Source organism: Lacerta agilis, chromosome 1, assembly GCF_009819535.1.
Source record: "Lacerta agilis isolate rLacAgi1 chromosome 1, rLacAgi1.pri, whole genome shotgun sequence".
Lineage (NCBI taxonomy): Eukaryota > Metazoa > Chordata > Lepidosauria > Squamata > Lacertidae > Lacerta > Lacerta agilis.
This window is the reverse complement of record NC_046312.1, coordinates 115732089-115747490: the sequence shown is the minus strand read 5'-3', so window position 1 is coordinate 115747490 and position 15402 is coordinate 115732089. Positions and strand designations below refer to the sequence as shown.

The 15402-nt window shown below is 41.9% G+C and overlaps 1 protein-coding gene across 4 annotated transcripts in view; it reads left to right on the top strand.

Moving 5' to 3' along the window:
• The window catches only part of UBR3 (ubiquitin protein ligase E3 component n-recognin 3), a 90055-nt gene that overhangs the window by 10718 nt on the left and 63935 nt on the right, over window positions 1–15402 (top strand). For all 4 annotated transcript variants that reach the window (XM_033168380.1, XM_033168367.1, XM_033168361.1 and 1 more), the window contains exons 4-14: window positions 1254–1399; window positions 1983–2033; window positions 6006–6072; window positions 8391–8521; window positions 10427–10655; window positions 11289–11468; window positions 12039–12172; window positions 12980–13066; window positions 13774–13839; window positions 13943–14032; window positions 15255–15383. In XM_033168380.1, coding sequence (XP_033024271.1) covers window positions 1254–1399; window positions 1983–2033; window positions 6006–6072; window positions 8391–8521; window positions 10427–10655; window positions 11289–11468; window positions 12039–12172; window positions 12980–13066; window positions 13774–13839; window positions 13943–14032; window positions 15255–15383 — 1310 coding nt within the window. The remainder of the gene's footprint in view (window positions 1–1253; window positions 1400–1982; window positions 2034–6005; window positions 6073–8390; window positions 8522–10426; window positions 10656–11288; window positions 11469–12038; window positions 12173–12979; window positions 13067–13773; window positions 13840–13942; window positions 14033–15254; window positions 15384–15402) is intronic.

The window sequence follows — 15402 nt, the reverse complement described above, 5'->3', positions numbered from 1 at the left end:
ACGCACTTTTTTCCTCCTGAAAAGTAAGGGGAAATGTCTGTGTGTCTTATGGAGCGAATGCGTGGTCCCTGGAGCTGAATCGCCCAGGGGCCAAAAGCAGATTGTGCTTTTTTTTTTTTTTTTTTTTACAAAGAGAGAAGGGGGTGTTGAAAGGAAGCCACTGAACAGCTGATCAGCAAGCAATCGGGAGAGATAAGGCTCCCTTTCTGCCCCGCCCCTTTGCCCAGGCCTCCATTATTGAATGTTCTGCAGATGGAAGCTGTTTGTTTCCCCAGTGACATGTGACTGGCTGATTAGATTATCTGTCTGAAAACTGTAGAACTGGCTCCCTTTCCTTTCCTAAACAAGCTGCAGAACTGTGAGTTGACCCCCCCAAACGAGGCTTTTCTCCCTTTGCAAAAGAAGCTGCACAACTGTGAGCTGATCCTCAAAAAAACAGGGCTTTCCCTTTTGCAAAAGAAGCTGCACAACTGTGAGCTGATCCCCCCAACAAGGCTTTTCCCCCTTTGCAAAAGAAGCTGCACAACTTTGAGCTGATCCTCAAAAAACCAGGGCTTTCCCCCTTTCCTCCTCTAAAAACTAGGTGCGTCTTATGGAGCGAAAAATACGGTATTTAATTCTGTGGGCTATTTATTTTTTCATCTCCAGTCAAACTTTCTAACCCATTTCATGCTACAAGGCACATGTGAGCAACTCAAGGGCTTCATGTTTCTCCTTGGTTGCTCATAGTGCAGCCTTCTAAGCCCCAGGAAGCCCAGTTCACTTTCTGCATCTGATCAGCTGTCAGTTGGGCGGTGGTGGAAGGGTTGCTGTAACAGTGCTGCTAAGCAGTGGGGGGGGGCAGCAGTTTTAGCTGCCTTGGGATGGCTGTGGAGTGCAGGCTTTGATCTGCCTGCCCAGAGCTCTCAGTGCAGCTAAAATTGCAATATCTGCACTGCCGATAGCAGTGTGAGGGCAGAAATTTTAGCTGCATCAGGATTACTGGGGGTGGCATGCAGACTTGAATGGTTAAAGTTGCACCAGAGTTCCTGATGCAGCTGCAAAGGGGAAGATTAAACTGTTATTGTGAGGTGGGGAGAATATGTGTGTAAGGGGGAGGAATGCCAGGCCCTGCCCTGCCCTGCCCTGCCCACTGGCATGCAGCCCCTGACCAGCTGCACACCGCACATCTGCAGAAAGGTGGCCACCCCTGCAATAAGGTTTGGTAAGGCTGGTCCCTAGAGTGAACGTAAACCTTTTGAAATACATTTCAGGTGGTGCAGAAAATGCATGTGCGAAGAAAAGCCACGAGAAATATCTTGTAGCTCTGAAGGGTTCCGGACTCACATTTCCCGAAGACAAGGCTGCATGTGGAGTGCAGGAGCAAGCAGCTGGGGGAGCAAGCTCTTCAGTAGTTCAAGGTTTCTCTATTTATTTATTTATTTTTAAAAATATCTTTGTTATTTGAAGAATCTTCTTAGACTTGCAGCAGCGTCGCCACATGTCTGCTTCTGAAATAATTGACAGAATGCAGTCGAAACTACACAGTACCAGATAACAGAGAGGAAAACAGAACCCCTTTTCAATTGATACAAAGGGGGAGTATATCAGTTCTTACAGAAGTAAATTGCAATGGAAGCATTGGGTCCCTTTGATCCTATCCATTAGAAAATGTGTAAGTTAGAATGAGCACTTAGTAATTGTGTGGCACAAGGTCACATTTCATTATCAGCAGCAGCACTACCCCCCAGCAACATGCATTTCTGCACTGTTCCAGGCATTGTCCCAAACCACACGTAGCACTTCCTAAAGTATTTTCCGTTTTCCTCCTAGTATTTTATTTCCAATATTGCTAGACCTAACGCAGCCCGTGCACGAAAGATTAATCCAAACTTACGTGGAGAGATAGATGGGGGTATTTTTTTTAAAATGAAATTATCCGATTATTCTTTTGTTCAGTTGTGTATGAATTAGAAAAGATAATTTGATGTTTAATTTCTCACGGTTTTGCAGATGCTACGCCAGCTTCAGGGCAAGGTGACTCTTCAGATGAGGTGAGATTTCTTCAGGAATAAAATAAAGCAGAAGAATATGTGAAATAAATTGAAATACCCTAATTTTTATCATGCTTGCCTTTGTCAACACGTACGGTAGACTGGTGGTGTCAGCCCTATAAGCTATTAAGCAGAAAACACAGCTCTTTGTATTTATGTAGGGCCAGTCCCTCTCCACTTTCTCCCCTAGGAGAGTTGTTGTTAATACTGCTTTCGTTGAACTAATTTTAGCAACACTGGGGACCTCAGTGTATATGGCAACTTCTGGAAATAACGCTAACTCATTGCTATGTCAGTTTCACTTGCTGGGGCAGGTTTTAACTTGCGTTAATGCAGCGAAGGTTGTGTTTCAACTGCATCTTTCTAGTGCTCTTGTATTGACAACAACGGCTTGTTCTTAACCAGGTTCCTTTTCTTTGAATTTGTAGGATAGGAATACTTATTTCTAACAGGGCACTCCTAAGCATGTTTATTCAGAAGTAAGTCCTGCTGAGGTTGATGGGGTTTATTTCCTGGAAAGCATGCTAAGGATTTAACTGTGAGCAAGTCCTGTTGGAACACTGAGTAGGCGTGCATGGTATTGTTCTGCACGTTAACGATGCTAGGAGAATAGCTAACAACGTATGTGTGTTTATATATACACATTTTTAAAACAGAAATAATAAAGGACCTATGAGTTGCAGATGGTTTCCAAGAGCTCTTGTAAACCTGAGGTAGGACTCCATAAAGTTGCTAGATTAGATGCTGAATAAGCATCTTCCTGAGATCCTTTTACCTTGTAAAGAAGAGGAGAAAAGTGGGAAATTGTGGAAAGAGCCTGTTGTTTCAGTAGTTCCATCTCTGGTTCTAATCTAGAACTGGGTTCTTGGCTGCGGGACAGGAAAGATTTTGTTGAAGCACGTCCCACATCTGCATGCAACCAGGAGTCATATGCTGCAACTGTGTGCATCCTCTTGTTTTCTGTACACTTAGATGATGAAGTCCTGTTTTTCTAACACATAAATGACGGGACTCTCCGATGGCAAATAATAGTCCATCTTTTTTTAAAAGATTGTTTTTAACAGTACCCTGACTTAACAGGAATATAACCAGTGAACCTTTCATTGATACTGATATCAGCGCTGGGAAAAGCTTTATGAACTCAATTTCTGCATAACAGGCTGCAGTAAAAGTTGCCAGAATAAAAAAAAGAAAGAAAGAAAAGGGGGAAGGTATCTCTGTTTGAAAACCTTCGTTTAAAACGTTTTGCAGTATTTTGGATTTTTGTTCAGCTTCAGGAACAAAATGAACATATTGATGGCTGCTTCAGAGTCGTTTTCAGATGTGATTGCAAAACGAACATGTTGAATGTTTCTAACATTTGCAAATGATTCCTGGTTAATGCTGAGCTGTAATTAAACAGATGTGGAGGGGGGAAATAATTGGTTTATACCCAGAACAATTTATTAGAAGTTTGTTGTTGTTTGTGCAGCAGAGTCTGCTATGCTTTTAGCAGTGCTATTTATAAGCTAATATGTTTCAAAGTGCTGCTGTACTTTCACAGTTTTTAAAAACAGAACAGTAGCTATTTTTTCAAAAATGGCAGTGTAACCGAAGATGAACTTAAATCTCTGAATTAATGAGACCCAGCCAAAAATAATACTTAAGACACTTCATATTTGCTCAGTTTATTGTGAGGGAAGAAATATGTAAGGTTAGGATTTAGACAGGAATCTGATACGATGATCTTTACAGGGGGAAGTGGAAATAGAAGGGTAGCACACCTCGAGTTACTGCTTGTGGTGTTGGGAAGGAAAGATACTGGATCATTTCAATAAAAGATGCAAATATGGGAATTTTCAGATAAAGAAACTTAAACAATTAAATGGTACAGGAAACAAATCAAAGTGCTTTATACTTGCTGGTGGATGGATTATTTAATTTTGCCTTTCTAATATTTAAGTGGATGCAGATCACTTAATAGTTTATTAAGCTGTGTGTGTGCATATCCAATAATAAGTCTGCTAGCAAAAAGTGCTTGCGCAAGGCAGAGTACCCAATTTTTGTTAATCACAGTTTATTAACCTATTTCTGTGTGCCCGTGTTGAACCAAGCTGGTGGTTTGTACCAGCAAAAAACACTTTTGCTTGTGTAAGACAGAGCACCTAATTTTCATTATCCCACCCCCCGCCCGCTTTACTATAGTCCTCTGCTACACAGAGCTGTTCCTGGAGCTTAGGAGACCCTCCAGACCAGGGGTCAGCAACCATTTTCAGCAGTGGGCTGGTCCACCGTCCCTCAGACCATGTGGTGGGCCGGACTATATTTTTTTTGGGGGGGGGGGGCGAATGAACAAATTCCTTTGCCCCACAAATAACCCAGAGATGCATTTTAAATGAAAGCACACATTCTACTCATGTAAAAACACGCTGATTCCCAGACCGTCTGTGGGCCGGATTTAGAAGGCGATTGGGCCGCATCCAGCCCCTGGGCCTTAGGTTGCCTACCCTTGCTCCAGACGGTTATGAGATATGGCAGAGGGCTGTAGTGGATAGGGAGGATCAACAAAAGTTATGTACCCTTCCTTACATTATCAGAAATGCTTTCCATTAGTGCAGAATCATGACTAGATACAATCCTGTGTGTATATCTCTCTCTGAAGTAGATGTAAAATGCATATTATGGGCAAGCTTATTAAACCAAAGAGCCTACGAGAGAACAAAGTCAAGGTTTCAAATAACACAGTTGTAATCTTATCCAGAAAATGGTGAGTTAGCACTTACATGTCTCGTTCAAGGCTCCTACATGTAAATAATCTAAAACAAGGACATCTGGTGAGATACTAGTAAATTCTTCAGTTGCTTGTGTTTTATCAGAGTCTCTGTTTTCAACTCTGCAAATACTAAGTGGATCTAGTTGCATCTATCTGCAAGCAAGTAAAAAGGACTCCTTAAATGTTTCCTTAAAACATTGACGTATTTCAACGGTTTTTGCCTCCGTATACTTCTGTGTTACCACATATTGGTAAGCAGGTACTGCGTATGAAGATAGACTTCCCACGAGGGGCCCAAAAAAATCTATGTGAGAGGTCTTTCTTTCCCATTCCCCCCATTTGCACAGTTTACAATTCTTGCAATATTAAGTGACTATTCTGGGTTGGCTATGGGGACATAAAAGCTGTTTCCCCAAAGCCCTGTACGAGAAGGAGCTAGATTTGAGACCTCCTCTAGTGATAATTGTGTATCTATAGTCAAGACTATGAGAACAAGCAAGGGATGCAAAATTATATATGGTTGCCATCTAGGGAGGATAGATTACTAGGAAACACACACCACTCAGATACCACCCCAACAGCTTTCTGTTATACAAGCTTTCAACATACTGTTGCCAAGTACCGGTATGTTCATTTTATTCATTGTGCTGCTGAATAAAATTAATCATTAGAAAATACTAATAGTATTTAAGCATTCAAATGTTTTATGATCGGTTTCTACTAAAACTTGCAGGTTTCTAAGTGTGCATGTTTCTAATCAAGTGCCATTAAAACTAACAGTATTTGCATCCAAGTAAATATATTTAGGATTGAGGCAACTGACATGTAATACCTTTAACTCCAGAACTTGAATCAAACCATTAAATCAATTGGAAGATGTGCCATTCTTTGTTTTGGTTCTAAAGCCACAAGTTTAAGTCAATTCATAGAGAATCAAATAACAACAATAACAAATCCCCATAGTTCAGATTATGCATTTGTAAACATAATTAGAAGCAGCAGAAGGAATGTTTAAGGAAGATTATTAAGACCTGTCCAGTGAAGGATATGTTACTAAGAGTTTGGGTTCCTAAAGTATTATTGGAATGAGTTGCTGCAATAATTAAACCGTTCCTTTGTTTCATTCTTTTTTTCTTTGAAAAGCATATTAATAGCATATGTAGTCTTGGACAGTAAGACATTTTATATTGATCCACTTTCAAACTCTTCCCATATCTCAGGAGGACCAGGATGGTGGCCAAGGTGTGGGAAAACGCAAGAGGGTAAAACTAAGCAGCAGCACCAAAGGTACATGGCCTATAGTTTGTCAGCTACTTTCGTGTTTTTGTATCTTGAGGTCACCAAGCCTGATCAGTTTTTGATCAGTCTTGACTGAAGAATGCAGTATGAGAAAAAACTGAGAAATATGCCAGCATGACATACTTTCACCAGAATTCACTGCTCCCACCAGTGTCTTGTACTAGTTGCATATGTTTCCTGTAAGCTACCATTAAGTTTGCAAGATGCCCTTTGATCAAATGATGAAGAGAGTTGTATCGTATTTGTTTCCTCTCCGCACACACCCCACCGCCACATCCCCCCAGAATCTTCTTTGGTAGGTCCCCCAACCCTCTGGAGCTGATTTTGAAGGTGCACGGGGGGCTGGAGAGGACAAGAGCAGAAGAGGAAGTTCTGGTGTGTGCATGGAAATCTGATGTGGCAGCAGAGCTGCAGTGTTTGATACAACCCTTAAAATGTAATCATGTCTTCGTGTGTGTGTGTGTGTGTGTGTGTGTGTGTTTGTAAAAAAAAAATACACAATTTTTTCCTTGGGGGAAGGAATTCCATGGCTCAGCTTTCCACAAACTAAGTACAGGCATTTGATCTGGAGGTATTTGTGACTCACTTCTGTTTTAGGCAGAGGTTGCTGAACCAGAGGGTCTACATGGAAAAGGCTTTTTCTGTTATATTTTTCCTTATCCATTCCCCATAAAATTTTCACCTTGTAATTTATTCTCCTTTCATACTCAACTTGTACCTTATTTCTGTGTCCCCACTGGCCAACCCCCCCTTCATTTTTGTTCATCCCTCCTCTCTGCTCCCTTCCCCCCCACTTCTTCCTTCTTTAGCAGCTTTACTCTCTAGCGCTTTCGTTTCTCAGTTTATTTTATCACTAATAATTATAATTATAATATCTCACTTTCTAATTCCCTTCAACAACACCTCTGGAGGCCTCCCTTCCCTTCCTCCATTCTCCTGGCCACTTTCACTTTCACTCAGCAAGCAAAGAGCTCCAGATATTTGTCCAACTAGAAGGCTTTGGCATGGGCTAAGGCAGTGTTTTTCAACCTTTTTTGGGCAAAGGCACACTTGTTTCATGAAAAAAATCACGAGGCACACCACCATTAGAAAATGTTAAAAAATTTAACTCTGTGCCTATATTGACTATATATAAAGTAATTTTTCAATTTTTCCCACGGCACACCAGGCAACATCTCGCGGCACACTAGTGGTTGAAAAACACTGGGCTAAGGGGCAGGACAGCAAGTGACTAGGCATTGGGCACACTGAGGCTCCTCTGAAATTGCCTCGGGGTGCATTGACGGGTCCCTGCTGTTTGAGAAACCTTGGTGCAAATTGTTATGAGCGGCTAACCCCTTCAGAATTCCACTGAATGATGTGTCAAGACATGAAAGATGACTGTCTGAAAAAAGAAAGAAAAGATTGTAACCTAGCTACCTGATGGCATGCAATTAGTATAATTTGAACATCGTTTTCATGGGTATGGTTCATGTCAAACTGCAGTTGATGGATGTGTTGTGCCGGTTCTCAGTATTATTATGCTCACTTTGTTATCCTTAAAGACAAACCTCCATGAGCCATTCAGCCATCAGTAGTTAGGAAAAACAATCAATCTAGATACGTCTTGTTTTTTTTTCTCCTGTCACTTTACAGTACTCAGAAACGCACCTTTTTACAGAACTTTTTAAAAACAGTAGGCAATTCTGTGTGAAATGGGTACATAGTGTGTGTTTTGATTTTTAATGCTTGCTGGATCTACTTTAGGACAAGAGGATGGGTTTGGAGGGCCTTGACTTCAGTAGAATCATAGGAATAGAATAAAGCTGAAATTGTAACCAGTGCCTATATGTACCAGATAAGTGGCCCTGGCACAGTGGGCAACCTGTAGGCAGCAGACCATTGCTTCTATACTCCTGTATCTTTAACCTTTAATTATTCATTATAAATGATCAGCAAGCTGTTGTGTACACATTTCTTCCTGTCCTCCATTTTCTGCAACTATGGTACATAACTCTTAAGCAGCCTTTTAAGCTTTGAGCAGATGAGATGACAAACACCGGCCTGTTTATAAGATGGGGTTTGTAGTTGCTGTCTGTGATTTGAATTGTATGGAAGATTTGTACTGAAGTCTTCTTTGCAAAACAAAAAAACCCTCTGAAAATAAAGTTCTCTGGGCCAGCCAGATGTACTGATTTGCCCAATCTAGTTTTTCCTCTTAGTAATAAACGCCAGACTCTTTCATTTTGTTAGTAGAAAAGTATTATAAAGAGTTAACAATATTTCTTAACAGCCTCCTTCCAATTTTATTACTCGTTTTTGTACAGATCAATCCATTATGGATGTTTTAAAGCATAAATGTTTTCTAGAAGAATTATTATTTTGGACAATAAAATATGAATTCCCCCAGAAGATGGTAACTTTCTTACTCAACATGCTTCCAGATCAGGATTATAAGGTATTTGTGTGTTTCCTCTTTCCTTTCCTGTCAGAACACTTCCCTGCTTCAGTTTGCATACTGTTCCCCATTGCAGTTTGCATTTGGCACGGGGTAGGTATTGCAGAAGATCTTCAAATGCAGCATTTATTTATTTTTACTGTAGCATAAGGTTGCTGGTTGAAAATAGCGCAAAAGAACATAAATAGCTCAGACTAAGTTAGAAGGAACAAATTTAAAAACCTTTAAAAACGCCTGTTTCTTTTATGAGCCATAATTGGAAGGAGTGCTGCCTGCGTAGCTGGTGCTTCCTCATGGATGGCCATGCAATAGCTTGCAGTTACTGTTCTTTGGGTTGCAGAGCTAGGATGTGGAAACTAGCTGCCCCTTTAGTTTCCTGAAACACCATGCAAAATTTCAACTGCTAATGGAGCCCACAAGAAAAGGTCAAGATTTGTACACATTTGATGGCTTCTTAGCACTTGAGTGCTTTGGATAGCTCCAACTTATTATTAAGGGCTTATCATATATGATAACAGGTGCCAGTTCAGACTCTGCTTAATAAGCTGCATTATGAGCAAGGCTCATTCTCCTTTCACGCAGCAGATTCTCTTCTCTCTTTGTCGGATTGACTTATAAACCTGGAAGTCTTCTTTTCCATTTCATCAGAATCAGCAAACAATGGCTAACTGCTTCAGGAAATTAAGCCACAATTCAAAGTTGGTTTCATATTCTAGCTTGCTCCTGATACATTAACCATTGTTTCCTGGTTGGGTTGTAACAGAAAACTATACTTAGCTTAAGACTTCCTGGCTTGTTTCCTTGTGCAAAGTAGTAGTAGTAGTAGTAATAATAATAATAATAATAATAATAATAATAATTAATAATAATAATAATAATTTTGTTATTTATATCCTGCCCATCTGGCTGGGTATCCCCAGCCACTCTGGGCAGCTTACAAGACATAGAAAATTGTAAAATTGTAAAACATTAAAAACAGGGTTGCCTTCAAATGTCTTAAAGGTCAGATAGTTGTTTATTTCCTTGACATCAGATGGGAGGGCATTTCACAGGACGGGTGGCACTACCGAGAAGGCCCTCTGCCTGGTTCCCTGTAGCTTCACTTCTCGCAGTGAGGGAACCGCCAGAAGGTCCTCGGAGCTGGACCTCAGTGTCCGGGCTCAACAATGAGGGTGGAGACGCTCCTTCAGGTATGCTGGCGCGAGGCTGTTTAGGGCTTTAAAGGTCAGCTCCAACACTTTGGATTGTGCTCGGAAACATACTGGGAGCCAATGTAGGTCTTTCAGGACTGAAGTTATATGGTCTCAGCAGCCACTCCCAGTCGTCAGTCTAGCTGCCGCATTCTGGATTAGTTGTAGTTTCCGGGTCGCCTTCAAAGGTAGCCCCACGCAGGGTGCATTACAGTAGTCCAAGCAGGAGATAACTAGAGCATGCAGCACTCTGGCGAGACAGTCCACGGGCAGGTAGGGTCTCCGCCTGCATACCAGATGGAGCTGGTAGATAGCTGCCCTGGATACAGAACTGAAGTGAAGTGACTGTGTTCAGGGGCGCAAAGCTTGTTCATATTCCACCTGGTTACATTGAGATGTAATTGTACAAACATGCCCATTGTGTTCTCTGGATGATACTTACCTGGACATTTGGTCCTCATTAACAGATTTTTTTAAAAAAATTAGGTTAGCAGAAGTATAGCCTGATACAGTGCAGAGTGAGACATACATAAAGTCCATTGAAATAATTGGATTGGGCAACATGTACTTGGAAAATAATTGCACTGCATGGCATCCTAGTCTTGGTTTTGTGCAACTACTGGTTTAATATACTTTCGGTAACGCTTCTTATTGAGACTTGTTTGGGGGTTGGGAATGCAAATGATAACGCTAACATTTATTTTATACCTTGCAGATTGCTTTTACTAAAACTTTTGTGCAGCATTATGCTTTTATTATGAAAACCCTGAAGAAAAGCCATGAATCGGATACCATGTCTAACAGAATAGTACATATTAGTGTCCAGTTGTTCAGCAATGAGGAACTGGCACGTCAAGTGACAGAGGAATGTCAGCTGCTTGATATTATGGTTACTGTCCTGCTGTACATGATGGAGAGTTGCCTTATTAAAAGTGAGCTGCAAGGTGAGTCGAATTCAGAATTTGCTTTAAGAGCACTTGAGAGGCGCACACAGAATATTCTCAGCCTGTATTTAGGCTTCTTTCTGTAAGGGGGATGCAATCTGTTGGACTCCATGCTAGCAGTCAGCAGGGCTAGTGTCCGTCTTTCTTATCCTGCTCCCTTCTTTCCCGCTTGTTTCCCCATCCTCTGCACTCCCATGAAATTAGACCCAAGTGTCACAGTTTACCCACCTGTGGGCTGTAGTGGAGGAGGGTCTGTTTTAAGCTTTCCAGCTGAAAGAGTGAAAAAATGGCTAAAACAGAAGGAAAACGAGCCCTTCCTCCTTCCTCTTCCGTTCCTCTACCGGAACATGCAGACAGAGAGACTGCTTTGTGTAAATGAGAGAAAATGTTGGAGAAGATTGTTATTGCTGTACTCTTAGACATAAAGACCAGATTCAGAATTTACTGCATCTCGGAAGTCCGCATGGAACTTAACTAGCATGCAGGCTCCTTGTGAGGTTTGGGAGAAACAAGGAAGGTGGTTGTAAAGTGAATACAGGTAGAAGCTCCGTTTTGCACGCTGTATCAGTGTGTACATTTAACATTAGCAGTCTTAACATCTATGTCTTCAAAATCACTTCACTTGCCTTTTAGATGAGGAAAACAGTTTGCATGTAGTAGTGAACTGTGGGGAAGCTCTACTCAAGAACAACACCTACTGGCCACTTGTCAGCGACTTTATAAATATCCTTTCACACCAGAGCGTGGCTAAGAAATTCTTGGAAGATCACAGGCTATTAGTAACATGGATGAACTTTGTATCATTTTTCCAAGGTATGCATCGCTTTTGCTAATTATGTGCCCTAGTATTGACTGTCCAACTATATATACCTATATTAGATAGGGGATAGGAGGACACTGTGGTCTAAACCCCTGAGCCTCTTAGGCTCGTTGATCAGAAGGTCGGCGGTTCGAATCCCTGCGACGGGGTGAGCTCCCGTTGCTTTGTCCCAGCTCCTGCCAACCTAGCAGTTCGAAAGCACACCAGTGCAAGTAGATAAATAGGTACCGCTCTGGCGGGAAGGTAAACGACGTTTCCATGCACTCTGGCTTCTGTCACTGTGTTCCATTGCGCCAGAAGCGGTTTAGTCATGCTGGCCACATGACCCAGAAAAATGTCTGTGGACAAATGCCGCCTTCCTCTGCCTGAAAAGCGAGATGAGCACCACAGCCCCATAGTCACCTTTGACTGGACCGAACTGTCCAGGGGTCCTTTACCTTTTACCTTAGATAGGATTTTGTTGACTAACTTTCCTTTTCTCTGTGTTTGAATTGTATACGGTGTGAAAAAGATGGCGCACCGGTTAGCTGTAACTTTGTGCAACTTTGTCTTGATCTTTCAAGGGATGAATTTAAACAAGAGAGAACTTAATGAGCATGTTGAGTTTGAATCTCAGACCTACTACGCTGCTTTTGCTGCTGAGCTTGAGGCCTGTGCCCAGCCAATGTGGGGGCTACTATCACACTGCAAAGTCAGGGTAAGCTGAGCACTACCTCCCCCTTTGGTTCTCTAGTGATTAAAGATTTTAAATATGAAATACGCAGTTTTAGAAAGTTGTACACTCTCCTTGTGTTAAGCTGGTGCACATACCCCAGGGCCCGTTGTGTACCTTGCAGTGTTTGACTCTCTCTGAATTTTGTAATATGATAGCATTGTGCTCTTAGCTTAATGCCCTTAAATTTTTATTTAATCACTATATTCGTCAAGGTGAGCAGCAAAACTCCTTTTTGGGGATATGCTCGTTAATCTGTTTTCCTGTTACTGCAAATATGTTCAGGTGCTTTATTAGTTATGTCGTGCAAATAATAAATAGAATGCTTTCATGTTTTTGATGGAATTCCTTCAAGAATGTGCCTTTCTATCAAACATAGAAATGCAGGTCAAGTGACTCCAGCTTGAAAGTACATTTATTCTGTCAGCCCCTACTCCCAAGAGCACAGAATGAGTTAACACTGCTGAAGAATTGTTGTCAAAAACCATGGTTTTGTTTTGGTTTTTGGTTTGTTTTTTTACTTTGATCACACAGTATTATATAATTGTTATCAGTAGGTTGAAACATCCCTCTCCCCCAGATATCAGATTGCCAATCATATCCATAAATAAGGATTGGTTCTTGGCCCTGAGGGTGCACATGAAGTGAGACTAGAAACCGGACTCCGGTTCCAATTCATACGTTGGGAGAGGAGAGGAAAGGGAAGCTTGCACCCTCTAGCAAATTTTGCTGTGTTGTTTAACTTCAGAGAGTTCATTTTTCCGTTTGTGCATCCTTTGTATCCCACTTCAGGAGACACAGGAATACACACGAAACGTTGTTAGATACTGCCTAGAAGCACTTCAGGATTGGTTTGATGCTATCAACTTTGTGGATGAGGTTTGTGTGTCTAATGTATTTGGCTTTGCATTTACGGGATAGGATCTTAGAATCATAGAGTTGGAAGAGACCACAAGGGCCATCCAGTCCAACCCCCTGCCAAGCAGGAAACACCATCAAAGCATTCCTGACAGATGGCTGTCAAGCCTCCACTTAAAGACCTCCAAAGAAGGAGACTCCACCACACTGCTTGGCAGCAAATTCCACTGTCGAACAGCTCTTACTGTCAGGAAGTTCTTCCTAATGTTTAGGTGGAATCTTCTTTCTTGTAGTTTGAATCCATTGCCCCGTGTCAGCTTCTCTGGAGCAGCAGAAAACAACCTTTCTCCCTCCTCTATATGACATCCTTTTATATATTTGAACATGGCTATCATATCACCCCTTAACCTTCTCTTCTCCAGGCTATCTTCTATTAAAATTTGGAAGCATCTTCCCTTCAAACCTTTATTGCATGCACTTCCATTCCATGGCACCCTCTCTTATTGCAAGAGATTTCCCTGAGCCAAGCTACCCGGTGGAGGGTTGCTTTTGTATCTGTAGCAATAAAAAAGTGCAGCATCACATTTTCTGGAGTGAAAGCAGAAGTGTATACACGTGTGTCAAAGTTTTGGGTTTTACCAGAAGAGAGGAAATAAGTGATTTAATAGTGCGCAAATTGGAATTGTTTATTCCTTTGAATTGTAAGCAACCTTTTGTTTCCATTGCAGCCTACTCCTAATCAGGTTACTTTTCATCTGCCGCTGCATCGTTATTATGCTATGTTTCTAAGTAAGGTAAGTGAATGGTTTTTGCACGGTAGGTTTTTTTTTTGGGGGGGGAGGAGGCATTATTTAGGTAGACAAGTCCGGATCAAATATGTACATATTTTGTTTGTAGGCTGTTAAACGCCAAGAATTAGATCTCGATTCCCTCCTTCCAGACCAGGAGATGTTGATGAAGCTCATGGTTCACCCACTTCAGATTCAGGTAAGTTGGCCAAGTATTTTTCCAGAGAGATCCAGAGATCCAGAGAGTAACATCCAATTGCGTACACCCACAGTCAATACAGAAATTTGCTTGCACAATGGGAATTTTTGGTTTCTCCTCTTCCCCCTCCAACCTCTTGTGTGGCCTCAGAAGATGCTTTGGTGGGTCTCTGAATCTTCCAGAGCAAATTGGGAAGGGGGCTGCAAGGGGGAGAAAAGGAAGGAGATGCCCCATTGCATGAATAGACACCTACAAGCACTACTTTGGATTTCACTCATGGTTCATTGCCTCAGACAGTTTTTCCCCACTGGAGGCAATTGATTTGTGGCTGAATGTAACTTGAGTGCTAAGGGCATGGATATTTGAATAACTGCAAGTTCATTCCCACATTGTATGTACAGCACTCTTTGTTTTCCACATATGGATCACAGTAACGAGTGAGATTTTTTTTGGTGATTCTATTGAATTAGCAAGAGGTAAAGTGAGAACCTGCAGGGAAGCGGGTGGCGCTGTGGGTTAAACCACAGAGCCTAGGGCTTGCTGATCAGAAGGTCGGCGTTTCAAATCCCCGCAACGGGGTGAGCTCCCGTTGCTCGGTCCCAGCTCCTGCCCACCTAGCAGTTCGAAAGCACGTCAAAAGTGCAAGTAGCTAAATAGGTACTGCTCCGGCGGAAAGATAAATGGCGTTTCTGTGCGCTGCTTTGGTTCGCCAGAAGCAGCGTTGTCATGCTGGCCACATGACCCGGAAGCTGTACGCCGGCTCCCTCGGCCAGTAATGCGACATGAGCACCGCAACCCCAGAGTTGGACATGACTGGACCTAATGGTCAGGGGTCCCTTTACCTTTACCTAAAGTGAGAACAACACAGAAAAAAGTTAGGCGGTATAAATAAGCGGGGAAAATATTCAGATCCTGTGGAACAACTGCTCAATGGTTGCAGTTAAAAAACGTGATTACATCCTTGGTTGTGGCTGACAGTTTTTCTGGATGGCATCCTATGTATTAGTGAAAGTCACAGGGGAGAAAGATTGCTATGTTGGTTTTGCCATGCCTCCGAAGTCTAGTGTGCCACCAAGGATTGAAATATTCTGCAGAAAGCTGTGTGATCAGCTACAAAATTATATTCTCAGCTTTTCAAGTTTTTAACACTGGAAAAATAGTATGCCTAAGCAACAGGTAGCATGTTGAGCTGAAACAGATTTCTCTTTGCTCTTTTTGGTAGGCAAGCCTCTCTGAAATCCATAGTAATATGTGGGTAAGGAATGGCCTGCAGATTAAAGGACAAGCCATGACTTATGTGCAGTCCCACTTCTGCAATTCCATGATTGATCCTGACATTTATCTGTTACAGGTAGGTCAGTACTTTTTGT